Source organism: Natrix helvetica (genome assembly GCF_964273705.1).
Source record: "Natrix helvetica genome assembly, chromosome: 6".
NCBI lineage: Eukaryota > Metazoa > Chordata > Lepidosauria > Squamata > Natricidae > Natrix > Natrix helvetica.
In genome coordinates, this window is record NC_138553.1 from 46,993,032 (window position 1) to 47,009,699 (window position 16,668).

Below are 16,668 nucleotides of genomic sequence, written 5' to 3' on the forward strand. Positions count from 1 at the left end.
TAATCTGCTCTTTCCCTTTTCCAGGTTTAAGTGCACATTCAGTGGAATAACGATAGGAAACTAAAAGATTAATCCATTTCTATTTGAAATGTTTATTGTGAGTATGAGTACTACACAAAAGCAACAGTGAAGGAGTACAGATGTTGCCCTATGAATTAGGTGTTTTTAAAAAAAACCAATATAAGTTAAACCAAAACACTTATGCGCCGGTACTAAAGGTGCCAATTCTTCTGTAGTCTGTTAGAAGTACACCCAGTCTGAAAAAGTCTGGTTTGAATGTTCTTTCTGAATGCAAAATGCTCAACAAGGATACCGATCTGGGACTCGTTTCCTGAAAGAAGCAATAGAACTGAGTGTAAGCAGATGCCACAGGATAGGAAAGTATTTCTCTATTCAGAATAGCAATAGCACTTAGATTTATATACCACCCCATAGTGCTTTACAGCACTCCCTAGGCCTAGGCAGTTTGTAATGTCCCCAACATTGCCCCAACAATCTGGGTCTTATTTTACAGAGCTCAGAAGGATGGAAACCTGAGTCAACCTTGATACTCATCAGGATCGAAACCTAGATTGTAGGCAGTTTGCCTGCAAAAATACATTCTAACCACTGCACCACCAATTAGAAATGATAAATCTCAATTTAAGATTTCATTAAGTAGCATTAGCTCATATAACCTGGTAACAGTGAATCATAAAATAAATACTGAAGCTATGTGTGCAATATTTAAACTGAAAAACATGGGTAGATAATAAAAAACATAGATATCCCATTCGTGCATCCCTTCCAACTATATATTACCAAATGAGAGTACTTTTTGGCCTTTTAAAACCACAATCAACAATAGATATATTGAGTCTCCACAGAGATTAACCCAATTATTTCTCTTCAACTCCTCCCAAAAGTCAATGATTTCCACCTAAGGTGATTTCCGCCTACATCTGGTGATATCTCTGCATCTATATCCTATTCCTGTTACCCTCAGAGGTCAAGACAGTAAACAGAAAAATACATTGTGCTGAAAATCCTGCCCACCCACTGCAAAATATTTGATATTCAATTAACTCATTCCCTCACAAGGACTGAAAAATTCTTTACCTTGGTGCTGCCTTAATGATGTCATCAACACGGAGAATGACTTCTGCTGCTTCAGCAGCACTTAACAAAACCTGACGTTTCACTTGAAAGCTTTCAACGACTCCTAGACTTGCCATGTCTGCAATAGCAGCTTCTTTCATATCTTCAAGAGATTACAGGGAATTATTGACTTTCTCATTTTTGTTTCTGTTGCAGTTTTCAATTACACAATTATTGTTTATCAAGGTCATCCGTATTATAAGCTTGGGGTTTGGTTAGTTGGTGACCTGGAGAGGAAGAGCTCAGATGTCCATTTAGATCTGAAGACTGTTTTTGAGTATACAAGTTCAAAACACATAGAAGAAGCTAAGTTGTGTTTGTAATTAATATTAGAATTGAACTCACAATAGTTTCCAATGAAAGTTCTAAGTGAGGAGGGACAGAGAAATAATATTTTATCAATTTCTCTTTTTTCAGATGCTGATGTGTAAAAACTGTTTATCAGCAAATGCCTACTGGGTTTTTCCCCCACTCATGCATTAAGATTTTCTTAAAACATGAACTTACCTAGTCCATAGGTATTCTTCCCTTCACTGTGGGCAGCTCGAAGTTGGGAAACCAAATCTGCACTATCATACCCAGCATTTTCAGCTATGATAGTTGGGAGCTACAAAGATAAGCCTTTATTAAAGGACTATTTGAAACCAGTACCAAACAAGCAATAAAAGCTCATTCAAACCTAAGATACCATGCAACAAATCTCAACAATATTCATTCAGATTTAAGCATTTTAAATTACAGCGAGGATGCTACCTGGGGGACAGGGTCAATTACAGTATTATTCCATTTTCAGACATATACCTTTTAATTGGGCCTTTTACATTATATACTGTACATTATTTGGATGGCTACCTTGAAGAGAAATAGTTCAGAATATTAATCACTAACTTTTTTTCAAGACTCATGGAACAAGTAACTTATCCCACAGAAATGAATGACGATTTCTCCCAAGAGTTAAAACCCTCAAAAGAATAGCCAGCTGGTCTTTTTCATATCTTTTAGATTTATATATTTATTTTGTAATACAATTAAGTGGACAGGAGCTTACCATACTTAGAGCCCTAGCAAAAGACTCCATTGCTAGCGATTCTTTGCCAGGGGTTCTTTTTGCAAGTTCCCACACTGCATTAGCCATTAGCATCTCTGAACAGCCTGAAAATTTGAAAAACCAACTCTTAGCCAATGTGAGTAAATACATAATATTTGCATTGAAGAAAATGTAGGTTTCAAAGTTTGAATACTCACCTCCACCATACACAGTTCTAGTATCTTTGACTGTCTGGGCAAGAACACAGAGTGCATCATGCAATGACCTTTCAGCTTCATCTATGATTTGCTGTGTTGCACCACGTAAGACTATGGTGCAAGCTTCACCTAAGAATAAAAAAAGGGAAAGATATGTAAATTTAAATTTAACGAGTCTTAGATTATTAGCTGATATATATGGACTAGCTCAAAAGCTACTTGTAGAAAGTCTGATGCTCACATTCTAACAGACCTTAATGCTACATAATAATTTCATAAATTCTGTATTACATGGGCAGACCAAATCTCAGCATACACACCCCTTTCTGAGCAGTTACAGGATGGAGGATAGTTCTACAGAGTGTGTGGCATGCATTGTCTCTTTGTTATTACTGGGCTTACCAACCCCACTATACCTATTAGATCACAAATACAATGATATGCATAACGCAGGAGCGTTATGAAAAATATGGATCATCAATGTGAATTCATGGGATCGCTCCATGTATGGTCGGGTATTACTTTTACATTCTCTTGCTTTTAATTTTGCATCTTTCCCCTATTTTGGTCTGGTAACTGCACAGTACAAGTAATAGTTTATAAATATTTGGATTAGGATTGTTGTGTCCAACATTTAGTAAAATAGGAATAACTGGAGAATAAGCTTGCTCAATCCATCTTACCCATAGCAACTCCAGAGAAATGAATAAGTTTATCTTCACCAATCATGACCTCTTCAATTAGCTTGCAGCTTCCCAGCTTTACTAATTCTGGGTGATCAAAAGTTGAAGCAATTTCACCACCTAAAAAAATTAAAGTTCACATGAACCATTTTCACTTGCATAATAGTCCAGAGAGGGACTATTTGTCTTCCTAAACTGCTAAAATAAAGCAAAAATGCATTCTATTCCTAAATATCAATAGATTTGTTTTTACAACCTGAAGACAAATTTTTAAAAATGCAGAACTATGAAATTTCTCTGAAGAGTGTCATGAGAAATCAACAAGGAATAATGTTAAAAGGAAATTGTCATTCAAAACAATTGTGAGTGAAGACCCTTTTGCACAAGGGAATGCCATTTTGTTTCGTGGAAAAGAGGACATTCAATCTACCCATCTGTCCACAGCTACCATTCTCTACATAATATACCTTTAAATATTCTTAAACTTCAGGACTTTTTTTTCCCAGAAGATAGGAAATAATATATAATCCTTTGTTTTCATTTTATCTATCCCATTTCCTCCAACTAAACTGAAAGTATTTCAAGGGTAAATAGTGAAAATCAACACTAATTGTAGAATGGATTACTCTTTACTTACCTGTCACAAGAGCTAAACGTTCAACTCCAGCGAAATCTGCGTGTTCAATTGCCATAACACCGGCAGCAGCAAACATCTGTTCTGGGTAATTATAAATCAACTGCCTGTAATGGAAACATACAGCATTCCTAATCACATGGGAAACAATGAGTATTCTTCAACTGTTATATCTTAACAAACTTCCTCATGCACACAAAAACAGAATAATCAAATCCATTATATTTCCAATATATGGGAATATAAATCTTATAATTCTAATTCATAATGTCTGGAAATTATCCATTTTAATTCAAGATTTCCGAATGATAGTTGATTAAAGAGATCAGTTTTTCAAACTGAAAGTGGTCTGGACTTGACAAGACTGACAAAAGCCTTTAATAGACCATCAGCAAGAGAATCAAAAAGTAGTGGCACAAAACAGGTCCATACAACCACTGCATTTCAAAATGCACAACTCCAAATATCAGATGTTCCTAAAATTGTATCCAATCTTTCTGCTTTCAAATTAATTTTTTGTAATCCACCAGGCATTTTCCTACACTCAATTGAATAAGGACAATCATTATGGATCAGGCAAATTGTTAGTACGACAAATCCTTGTAAGGAAAAAGAACTCTTTTGTTCATAAGCAATGTTCATAATGCTCAGATGTGCACAGAAATTATCATTAATAGCCCCCACAGACACACTTATTCAGATTTGGTTGGAAGAATGAGAATGTTCAGTAGCTGAAAGAACATGTGAACTATGAACTATATACTGACTGATCAATAAAATTAAGATATTTTTTATATCTATGCAATATACTTTAAAATATAAGCACAAGTTATAAATATTAATATGAGACAGAAAATAAATGCACAAAAGGATGCATCATCCACAGGGAGAGGGAAGTTATCAAAACAGACACAACAGATACAGTGTTACAATGCAAACACAACTCATTATATATACATACAAAAGAGGTGAGGCTTGGGTGCAATATTATGCCTACCATCTTGTCTATTTTGAAACTGTCCAATAAAGCTTCTAGGGATATAATCTAACTACTGTCATGCATCAGAGTAATATAGTGGTTTCAAAAGTGTTCCTCTAGTGAACAGAAGGGTTCTTTCTTCATTTCCAATGCAATGCAGCATTTCCTTTGGGCAAAGCAGGCAGGAATGCAAACTCCAATTATTCCCCTTTCGTTAACTCCTCCCGCTAACGCTGCGCCTCCAAAATATCTAGGTATTTTCATTCTAAAAACTATAAAGGTAAGACAAACAATTTCTCTACTTTTATCTAAGTAGAAATATTCTGAGTGTAAGTCTAGTTGGAGATAGAAATAGTAAAACTGAAACTCTAAATCAGTGTTTCTCAACCAATTTTAAGATATGTGGGCTGGAATTACCCAGCTAGCATGCCTGCACATCTTAAAATTACTGAGATGACAAAACCCTGCTCTAAATCATGCCAATTATGTTCAGTGGATATAAAAGTCTACACACCTATGGTAAAATGCCAGGTTTTGAGATGTAAAAAAAATTAGACCAAGATAAATTACTTCAGAAATTATTCCACCTTTAATACAGTGGTATCTTGATATTCAACTGCCCTGCAACCCATTGAATTTGGTACTCAACATATTTTAATGCAAAAAATGTCTTGGTACTCATTATTTACTTGGTACTCATCAGTGACTGCCTTGTGACTCATTACATTATTTCTCGTGGGAAAAATTTGTTTGGTATTCAGTTTTTGGTACTCATCGCTCCTCTCTGAACCAAATTAGCAATCAGTACCACAATACCACTATGTAATTTATAAGCTCTACAATTCAATCAAAAACCAAACTGAAATCTTTTACGGGGAAAAATTAATTTAAAAATGTGCAACATGGTTGCATAAGTTTGCAATCCTTAAGACATTTTGTTGAAGAACTTTCTGATCTTATGGCAGTATTACGTCTTTTGGGGTAGGAGCTTATCAACATGGCACATCTTCCCTTGGGAATCTTTGCCGTCTCTCCTTGCAAAAGCACTCCAAATTTGTCAGACTGCAAAGGGATCTTCTGCACACATCCCTCTTCAGGTCACCCCATAGATTTACAATTGGATTCAGGTCCAGGCTCTGGTGAAGTCATTCTTTTGTTGATTTGGAGATATGCATTGGGTTGTGATCGTGTTGAAAATTGAAATGACTCTTCATCTTCAGCATTCTAACTAATTTAGTTGTATTTATTTTGCACAATGACAATAAAGGCTATACTATATTATTTTAGCAGAGGCCTAAATGTTTTTGCCAAACTTGACTGATATTCATACTTTCCTCCACCTTGACTAAAACCTCAGTTCCAGCTGAAGAAAATCAGCCCCAAAACATAATGCTGCCACCATCGTGCTTCACTGTGGGTACTGTGTATTTCTAAAGTGCAGTGTTGTTTTTGCACCAAACGTACCTTTTTGGAATCATAGCCAAAAAGTTCAATCATAATCTCATCAGACGAGAACATGTTTTCCTACATGCTTTTGTCAAATTTGATGTAGTTACAAAATGTATATGGGCTTGGAAGTTTTTCTTTGTAAGAAAAGACTCCTTCTTGCCATCCTATCTCACAGCCCAGACATATGAAGAATAGGAGATTATTGTCACATGTAGTGTACAACCAGTACTTGCCAAAAATTCCTGCAGCTCCTTTAATGTTGCTATAGGTCTCTTGGACCATTTTCTTTTTTCATACATTTTGGAGGGACATCCAATTCTTGGTAATATAAATATGGATAGTGCCCATATTTTTTCACTTGTTGATAATTGTTGTCACTGTGCTTCATGTTCCATCCAATTCCCTGGAAAAAATGTTATACCTACTCCTGAGTTCCCTTTGATGCTTTGTAAGCTCTTTGCAGACTATGACTTTTGCTGTAATAGGCAACTGAATAAATGCCAGAAAAATACTAGAACAGTTGAACTTTATATGGGCTTGATCAGTCGTTAATTGATGGTAGGTGTGTATTTACCATCAGCTTGAATATATTAATTTTGAACACAGCCAGATTCCTAGATAGATAAGAGTGTGCATGCTTATTTAGCCACATTATTCTAGTTTTTTGTTCTTTTCCAACTAAAAAAATCACATTGTTTTTCAATTAAATTGTACTGTGTTATATAAAAGGTGGAAAGAATTATAGTGATAAATTTTTAACATCTCAAAAACCTGGCACTTTAACAGGGGAGTATAGACTTTTTATATCCACTGGAGCAGCAAGCTTGTCAACTACAACTGTCCAATTTTGCTGGCAAAATACATACCTGTTGATAAAACAGTTTATTCCATGCTTTAGAATACGCTCAACCTTCTCCTTCATTTTCTCCTTTTCTGCTTGTTCTATTTCTGCTACCTTTGCTGTGGAATCCACTCTTACACGGGAACCAAATATCTACATTAAATGAATACAATAATTATATTAACTAAAATGCAATTGTTTCAATTAAATGTATTATGGAATCCACTTACCTTAATTTTATCAGTATCCATGCCAGTATTGGCAATAAGTATCTTTGCATTTTCAATTTTCTTGGGCTGATTAACTCCAATTTTTTTATCCAACAGAAAACCTGAAAATAGTTTGCAGGGTAAAACAATAAATGATTAAGTGAAGAGTTTTAAATCTATATACCTCTAAAATTCTCATGCATGTTTGATATTTAGTAATCTTCAATTGAGCAAAACACTGCATCATAGAACAAAATCTCAAATGGGTTAGCCTACAGAATGGTGGGGCCCCTTATTCCTAAGGGTATGAAATCTGAGCATGTTTTGCCACTTCAGTGCCACTGCTTTTCAGCATTACCAGTGCTACCTCAATTATGCCTCATTTTCAACATTTCCTGATAGCTTACCACACATTACTGGGGAGCCTGGAAGGAACTGATATCATTATCGATGCTCCTTCTAACCTTCCCACTAGCAAAGTCCTTACTTGTGGAAAACTTGCAGGGACAAAGTCAATGAAGAAATTGTACCGTCTGCCACTCCATCTGCACCCAAACCATGCTGACCATTCAGTCTCTTGCTCTGCACTCACACCTTGCCATCCACTCACAGTCCCTTGCTCCCTTCTCCTTAACTACTTACCTGATGGAAGGGAAGGGAAAAAAATGAAGCAAGGAAGGGAATGATAGAATGAAAAGAGAAAAAGGGGGAGGGAGGGAGATTTTGGACGCTCACTGCCAGCTTGCCACAAGGAAACTCAATAGAGAAGTTGCCTGGAAGCCAGAATTTACCCCTGCTTCCACCAGTTTTTTGTTCATCCATATCCATAGCCATACTGTTTCTTAGTTTAGATATGGAAATATCTCTGAAATTTATTCATTTGGAAAATTTATATTGCACCCTATTCGCTCAAGACAATTAACAGGAAATATAACAACAAGTCACAGTAGTGTTTGATAAAATTGCAGCTTCAGTTGTCATTATACATCCTATATAACAGCGATGCCACAGGTGGCATGCGGACCATTTGTCAGGGCATGAGTTCACCCTTTTTTAAAACCATTTTTTGCCCTCCCCAGGCTCCAGAGGCTTTATAGGAGCCTGGGGAGGGCGAAAAGAGCCTCCCCCCCCCCGGAGGCACTCCGGAGGCTTCATGAGCTTCCCTGACGCCCTTGGAGCGCTCAAAACGACCCTCCGAGCAAATCGGAAGTCACTTCCTGTTTGCTCGGAGGATCATTTTGAGCGCTCCGAAGGCTTCAGGGACCGTCCGGAGGCTTCCTTGAAGCCTTCGGAATGCTTAAAATGACCCTCCGAGCAAACAGGAAGTGACTTCCGGTTTGCTCGGAGGGTCGTTTTGAGCGCTCCAAAGGCTTCAGGGATCGTCCGGAGGCTTCCCTGACGCCTCCGGAGGGCATCCGGGGGCTCTTTTCACCCTCCCCAGGCTCCTATAAAGCCTCTGGAGCCTGGGGAGGGCGAAAAAAGCATGTAAAAATGGGGGGTCACGCCTGTAGTGCACGCATGCGCACTGGGGGTGGGTTGCGCATTGCATTATGGGTGCAGCACGCCCGCATACGACCCCCCTGCGCTCCCCCCACTTATGGCACACGAGCCAAAAAAGGTTTGCCATCGCTGCTATATAACATGTGTGTCAAACTTGCTGTCACGTGACATTTTTCCCTTCATGGAGCTGGGGTGGGCATGGCCCACGTGTGATGTATCCGGCCCGCGGGCCGTCAGTTTGACACCTCTGCTATATAAGATTGTTTTCTCAACTGCCTTCCAAGTGCGTTGTACGTCATGTGTAAGAATATGGAAAGGCCAAAACTGCAGTAATGGAAACTCAAATATTTATTTTTGATGAAATTATAGTTTTAACAAAAGTCCGGTTTAGATGTATGCTCCAAATTATACATCTGAGAAATACATAGATAAGAGACAATTAAAATTATGCAGAATTACATAATTCTAAGGATCCCTCAAGAATTTCCTTTTACATTTTATCAAATAATATTGCTATGTTATTTCTTTGGTTAACTGGAATTTTTAACAATAATTTTTCTATTGAAGTCTGCAACAAGCACTGCCATGTTTTATGGCAAATACATCTTTCTCTATTCATACAGCTAATCAAAACCAGTAATATAATACCTTCATCCAAGTAAGAATCTATGAGACTTCCTCCTAACTTCTTGATGACATGAATAGCTTCTAGGTTTCCAGACCCTTTCAGCCTAAGGACAGCATCTACAGCAAGTTTTGCAAAATACTGTTTATGATGAGTAAGGAGTTTTGAAGATAGTGTTGTTTCTGCAATGTTCATTAAATCTTCATGAAATTTGACTTCATTTGCACTGAAAAACAGAAAAAATAATCAGGACCACCAACAAAAAATTACTTTTTAACCCCATTCTCTTTTTTCTAAAAATATATTCATATGACTAATTGTTTTTAGAACGTAAAAATAGCATTTTAAAACAGGTAACAAATAGCAAGAAATCCCATAACAATTTCTAGAATTCCAATAGATTCCGCATAGTGTGACTTCTCAGTCTTGTACTTCAAAGAGGGAGATTTAAATATATTGTTCACAGAGATAACTAAATTCACTAACAAGATATTGTTCCCAAAGGATGAACTTTGCCATAGTGAAAATCTATAAACACCAAATGTTACAAAGTATGTACTCATCTACATATACTGTACTTATTTATTGTATTTAACAATATTTATTTATTGTATTTAACAATAAATCCTGGAACAGACTTTTTAAACCAAATATTGAACAATCTTCTAGAGAACAAAAATATTCAGGAAACATCAACTCTGTGGTAACAATAAGTTTATAATGCATTGAAGAGTGAAATATATAGGATGAGGAAAATGGTGTCTTGCATCTGTTTAATGCTTGCGTTAGTTTACACAGGTATATATACTATAGAGAATTCTGAGCATTCAGAGTACTGTTAGAATGCTACAGTAAACATCCTTTGTTTCAAATCCTTCCATAATAGCGAACAGCAATCAAATTGTAAGCACTATTTTCTATAACCGTTTCTTATAAGACATAATTTTGACTTAAAGTTTGATACAAAAATGCTACCTTGCCTGTGGCTATACTAACCCATTATCCACAGCTGACTTCACCAAGGCTTCTCTGGCTGCTCCTGTGGCTTCTCTCCAGCCAGCAATAATGGTCTGAGGATGGATTTTCCTTGTAACCAATAGTTCTGCCTCCTATTAATGAAATATATTAGTATATCAACTATTTTTCAATTCTGTTGAATATCATAATTAGTAGTGTACTGCATGAAATCCAAACTTTAAAAATAGATTGTGAATTTTCTCTTTGCTTGGTACATTTCAAAAATTATACTGAAACTAATTATTTGATAGCATTTATCTTTATAATTTCCAATATAATATAAAAATTAGCATGAACATTTTTCTCAATGATTTCTCCTTAGATTATATAGTACCTATTATAAATTGTCTAGCAGAGGACAGCTTTTTCACATTTAAACCTCAATGATTTAGGAGCTATTTTTGAATATAAATTGAAAACTGGCTTCTCGATAGTTTTATCTTTTTTATTAAAAACAAGATATAATAACTTACTCTTAGCAATTCAGCTGCCAGAACAGTTACTGAAGTAGTTCCATCACCAACTTCATCATCTTGAACCTTGGACATATCTGTAGGAATAGTATTTTATAATTAATAGTTCCCATTTGTTACATAGAGACCTCTCAAGGAGACCAATGAGAAGAAGAACAAATTATACATATTAATTTTAAAAGTATCTGAATAATATATTTAAACATACATACCAACCAAAACTTTAGCTGCAGGATTATTAATTCCAATTGATTTTAAGATTGTTGCCCCATCATTTGTCACTGTCACTGTCCCTTCTCTTTCAGTATTCAGAAGAATTTTGTCCTGCAAGTTACATATTTGTGATTATAAAGCACCAGATTCAACATACTAACAATGACAAAAAGTATTCTTCCAGAATCTTACCATGCCTTTAGGCCCCAAAGTGCTTTTAACAAGGTCTCCAATGGCAATAGCTCCAACAAAAGAGGACTGTAATAGAAATAGTCAATAAATATAATTTCTTTCAGCTTGGATTCAGGGTTCCAAAAATAAAAAAATACATTTCAACTTTTATGTAGCTAGTTATTAGAATAAACCAACGACAGACTTACTAAACGAGCAGTTTCTGCTTTTTCTTCATCAGCACCGGCCTTGAAGATGTTCACGGGTGCAAGTGACATGGCTGCCTGAATAAGTTATTGGGATGATATAAACCACATTGAATAAAGTAACTTACAAAACACTTAATCGTAGACAAACTCCAGGAAACAGAATATATTCCCGTTTAATTTTGAAATTAAAATCTCAAATGAAGGAAAGGAATTCGATGCCTCGCGACGGTGGAGAACATTAAGAGTGGTTGAGAGGGAGAGGTCCTCGGCCCGCCATTCCCCAACGCGGTTCTTCTGAAATATGCCATCTGCCATTCCCATCATCCCTGGCCTGCACGGTACCAAGTCTCACCGGCTGGGAACGATGAGAACTGAATCTTGCTGAGGAGAAATTACAATTCACGGGCCTAACCTTCCCCACCCAGCTCACCCAGCCGAGTCCGCTGCGAGCAGTTCTGGAACCTTCCATCTCGCCTCCCGCCGAAATGGCCTAAGATCCCCACCGAGAAAGCGCTGCGTTCTCGTGCAGTGAAAAGCCCCCTCAGCACCGCGCCAAGGCTCACCATAGTGACGACGCTCCGAAGGCTCGAATCTCTCCAGCCGCCTCGTGTCCGGGGATAAAGCCACCCGCTCGTGCGCAAGATCCAACGAGCGGCGGAAATGACAGAAGCGCCCCCACCTCGCCGCCGGATCAGAAAGTTGCATGTCGGGGGATGTAGTTTTGGCCTCTATAGCCACCCTTCGGCAAACGATAGGCTATTTGTGATTTCTCAATCTTTGTGTGGCAGTAGTGCGAGCGCTACGTTCTGCAACGCATCGCAAATGACCTCAGCCGCCACAGTTGGTATGTTAGCTTCTCGCAGTACCGAAAAGAAACCACATCAGAAGTGTGTTATATTAGAGAAAGGGAAAAAATTCCAGTGGTTGAAATTCTCGCTGTTGTACATATGTTTAGCTCTTCTTGATTTACTTCATGCATAGCAGCTGCTTAGGTTCACATTATGTGCTGAGCCATAAGCATTCAAAGCATTTTGTTGTTTGATGTATTTCAGTCTCTGAAGTGAGCAATAAAAATATGAAACCTATGAAAATAAGTTTATTAAAGCAACCATTTACTAATGACAGAACCCACACTTTTTCTTTTTTCGCCTGATGTTTTGCAGTTTGTGTAATAAACTTTAGAGGACAGACTAACTTTAAACAACCCATTGAAACAATGTCATTAAAACACTCTCAAATAAGAACGTTTAAGATTGAAAACTAAACATATTTGGTCAATTAATTTTTTTAAATGTTAATAAAGATTGTTAATGTACCAAGCATGACAGAAGCAATAATGAGAGAGCATATAAACACAACAGCTCCCAAGTAAAATTTCATGTAAGAGTAAAAGCCAGTATCTCTATTGTTCTTATTCTTTTTTCTTGGACATCTACTGTTGCTCGCTCTTTCATTTCTGGCCCAAATGAAAATCAGAATGGTAATTTCTTCAACTTGGCAAATGCAAGAAATACAAGTAAAGGCCTCAGGCTGCATCAGTTACAGATCCAGAAAGCAAGTACTATCCCAAAGGTACTTTTTCAAAAGGCAACTGGACTTTTTTTTTTGGGGGGGGGGGTTGAAGATGTTTTGCTTCTCATACAAGAAGCTTCTTTTCTTAGATGGGAAGTGAAATGTCTTCAAGGAAAAACAAAGTCCATTTCCCAGTTGGAAGAAAAATCCGCTCCGATTCCACGCTGGGAGGAAAACCCTGGAAATAAAATGGAGGCAGGTTGCAGGAAAGAAAGTCTCTGTTTATTTGGTAGCCAGAAATTAGTAACAGTGGCATGTTTCTGGGGTGGATGACAAAATGGGGTTGAGAGTAGATGGATATACATTCATTAGGGCTTTGTGATTGAGATGTCTGTTCCTGTGCAAGAATATGTCCTTCAATATTTCTATGTCTGTTGCCAGATTCCTATGGGGTCATGGAGGAGTCATGGCTGGCTCGACAGGCAAAAAGAGAAATGCAAATCCTAGGTGCTTATTTAGGGTTTCGGGCTGCTCTTTGCTTGGCCCAGGCTTTCTGAATGGATACAAAATATCCTGAAGACCAGCTTCTTGTTTCTGCTTGAGGCTGTTTTCCTATGGCAAGAAGACTGTGGCTGCTTTCTGCCTTTGTTAAGATTTTTCTCCTCTTCTCCTTTAGGGAAAAGTTTACATCCTGATTCTTTTTAATATTAAGAATAAAGAATATTTTAATTGGGGAGGGGCTTCCTACATGCCTTTAAAAAAGCAACTTTGGGTTACTCATAACCTGGACGACTGAGAATCTCCATAGACAAAGAAAGTTCTAGTTTTCTTGAAAAATATTATATTCTCTGATTCAACAAATAAATTTGATCCTTGTTTTGTAGTCATCCTAACGTGATATGGTAGTAGGAAAACAAATTTTCTGCTAGTCCAATCAATTTAATTAAAGGCATAATTAGGACCAGTTGTTAAACAATAGAGTTGATTTGGTCCAGACACTGTTCTGCTTTATCACTCTATAGATTCTAAAGACATATGTCCCACTTGAAAGAAATTACTGAGCATCTTCATTAAAAGATATTTGATTCCTGTCAGTAAAGTTGAACATCAAGAAAAATACCATACATCCAGGACATGTGAAAAGAGCATCCCTTATATCGTGTTTCACCGGAAATAAGACAGGGTGTTATTTTCTTTTGACCCCCCAAAAAAGCACTTGGCCTTATTTTCAGGGAGATCTTATATTTTTGAGGTGCAGGAGGTGGCGAGCATGGTCACCTCATGACTGCTGCTGTGTTGCAATATTTTCGGGGAGGGCTTTTTTAAGCGCATGCACTCAAAAGCCTGTTTGGGCTTATTATCCGGGAAGGTTTTATTTTCGGGAAAACAGGGTAATATTGAAGACGCAGTGAACATTCTTATATAATAAAATCAATATTTTATTGCCATGCTACAGCTCTTTGTGAAGCTGGCACTTCTGAGGAGGACAATGCTATCAGTATTACAGAATACATTTAAAAATGGACATCATTTGATAAATCAATGTAAAAGCAAGCTTAAATGGTAATATATGGTTGTTGAAAAACAAATACAGCATGTTTTTAAGACTAACACTATTGCTTCAAAAGAAGCCTGGAATGTTTAAAAAGAGCCACCGTGGATGGGAAAAAAGATTAAAACAGCTTTTGAACTTCTCAAGGAGTATTTTGGCAACTTTAGACTTTTTAATATATAAAATAAAACTGTAGAAAGCTACTTTCATACAAAGTTGCTATACTGATGCCTTTATGTAGGAAAACATTTTTATAATTCAAAATTAGGACATACAACTTTACAGTATTTTACAGTGTAATGAAAAATTAACATACAAATACAGATTTGGCTTTCATAGAAATGTATATTTATGCATTTCAGAAATGCATTTGTGGCACACTGGTGATTACAGGACTGTTAGCTGTTTTCATATTAAGATGTCAGATTAATAACTTCTGAAACACTGCCTCCTTTTCTACCTACACAGTGGTTCCAAAGACATAACAGTAGGTGATGCTACAATGAATGGATGTTTATGCCATAAAAATAAAAAGGCATCATACTTGCTGGTTGACACACACCGTAACATAGTATAATGTACAAACACTAAATCTTTTTTACAAAATGGAAGCATTTCCTTTACATTCGGTGAGTCTTACTAGCGACACTACCTGTATTCCTAGTTTAGCAAATAATAAGAATACAGATATGCACGTACTTTTAAAGGTGAAGTTAAAGTTTAAGATGTTGACATCCATTGTTAACAAGTATAGAAATTCCTGAGTGAAGCGTCCTCTCCATTTTAAAAATCATTTATTTCACATAGAGTATTTCAAAACTCAAAGCATGAAGAGAAGCAAAATTCACAGTAATATTTACACACATAAACTTATTGTCTAAATTATTGAATACTCGGTTTACTGAGCATTTTTCCATATTTTTTTTGGGGGGGGGGATAATTGCTGCAAAAGACAAAATTCATGTTTTTTATTACATTTGAATCTCTAAACTCTGAGAAGATTTCAATCATTCTTCCCTTTACAGAAAGTAATAGTTTGTGTAATTATATGACAATATTATTTCCACTGTTATAAATATTTATATGATAAAGATTATGTCTCTGGAAAATGAGAACTAGAAGACACTTTCTAATTTGGGGCTAATTTCATCCTTTCATATATTAGAGAAATTGTCTAATTGCTTCTATGCTCTTTTAAGGCTGTGTGTGTTTGTGTGTGTAGCCCTCTACCTCATAAATTTTATTACATAATGTTTCAAAAGGACATCTCACAGAGAATTATGTTTTCATAAAGGCCCTGTTCCAAGACAGTATTTTATGAGCATACAGGAAGACCAAAATAATAAACTCATTTATAAAGACTAGCACGCATTACAAATGTAAATACAAAGGTTAACTCTAGTGGCTATGACAGTCAATATGTATGTTACCAAATATATAATTTTAGCCTTAAAAAACAAAAATAATTTACATACCTTTTGCAAGTACATGGTTAAAATTTGATTTTGAGCAATGCTTCATGGATTATGAAGGCTATTTTGAGGGATCTTAACTTTAGCATACATTCTTTTGCAAGAAATGCTAAGATTTGAAGTAAAATTATGGAAATGAAAAGGAAGCTGTGAAAAGGAAGCTTTCACTCATTTCTCCTCCAATATCTCTACCAAAAATCTATGAGAATCGATGCAATCAGTTCAGTGGTGGGTTTCCATTTTTTTTACTACCGGTTCCCTCGTGCAGGCGCATGATGCTTCTGCACATGCGGAGAAATGTCCAGGCAGGTGGGCGGAGCCTCCCACCGCTGCCACTACCGGTTCATCCGATCCAGGCCGAACCAGGAGCAACCCACCTCTGAATCAGTTGTCAATCATCTCAAACTGGAGCACCCTGTTTAGCAAATACCATTCAACCAAGATATCTCCCACAATGATCCTTTACATCTTATCCTATGATATTTTATTTGCTGCTCCAAATCTCAGGGACTGGTTTTCCAGGGTGTGGGGCAGGAAAATCCTGTAACTCCTGTAACTTAATGTTCCTTCTGCTCATGGGTCTCAGGCTCTAGTCTTATTAGCATGTTAGTATATTAACATGTTAGACCAGTGTTTCTCAAACTTGGCGACTTTAAGTCCTGTGGACTTCAACTCCCAGAATCCCCCAGCCAGCATAGCTGGCTTGGGAATTCTGGGAGTTGAAGTCCACAGGACTTAAAGTCGCCA

General features: G+C 36.9%; 2 protein-coding genes across 5 annotated transcripts in view; both read right to left on the minus strand.

The window, feature by feature from the left end:
- Nucleotides 1-72: 72 nt before the first annotated feature.
- Nucleotides 73-12,078, minus strand: CCT2 (chaperonin containing TCP1 subunit 2). Its single transcript, XM_081956962.1, has 16 exons — nucleotides 11,949-12,078; nucleotides 11,386-11,460; nucleotides 11,198-11,263; nucleotides 11,005-11,116; nucleotides 10,793-10,869; nucleotides 10,299-10,411; nucleotides 9,326-9,528; nucleotides 7,199-7,299; nucleotides 6,994-7,121; nucleotides 3,703-3,806; nucleotides 3,066-3,185; nucleotides 2,383-2,511; nucleotides 2,186-2,289; nucleotides 1,645-1,744; nucleotides 1,099-1,240; nucleotides 73-331 (listed from the first exon to the last, which is right to left on the minus strand). Exons 1-16 carry the CDS (start codon nucleotides 11,949-11,951, stop codon nucleotides 301-303), a joined length of 1,608 nt encoding a protein of 535 aa, XP_081813088.1. The 5' UTR covers nucleotides 11,952-12,078; the 3' UTR covers nucleotides 73-300.
- A 3,300-nt stretch (nucleotides 12,079-15,378) lies between these two features.
- FRS2 (fibroblast growth factor receptor substrate 2) overlaps nucleotides 15,379-16,668 on the minus strand; it is a 53,760-nt gene continuing 52,470 nt past the window's right edge. For all 4 annotated transcript variants that reach the window (XR_014175824.1, XR_014175825.1, XR_014175826.1 and 1 more), the window contains one exon: nucleotides 15,379-16,557. The gene's annotated coding sequence lies outside the window, so the exon portion shown is untranslated. The remainder of the gene's footprint in view (nucleotides 16,558-16,668) is intronic.

Coding starts and splice junctions, on each gene's coding strand:
- CCT2 (XM_081956962.1), bottom strand. Junction 2,290..2,382: donor TAGAACTGTGTATGGTGGAG/GTGAGTATTCAA, acceptor TCAAATTTTCAG/GCTGTTCAGAGATGCTAATG. Junction 1,241..1,644: donor GAAGAATACCTATGGACTAG/GTAAGTTCATGT, acceptor AATCTCTTGAAG/ATATGAAAGAAGCTGCTATT.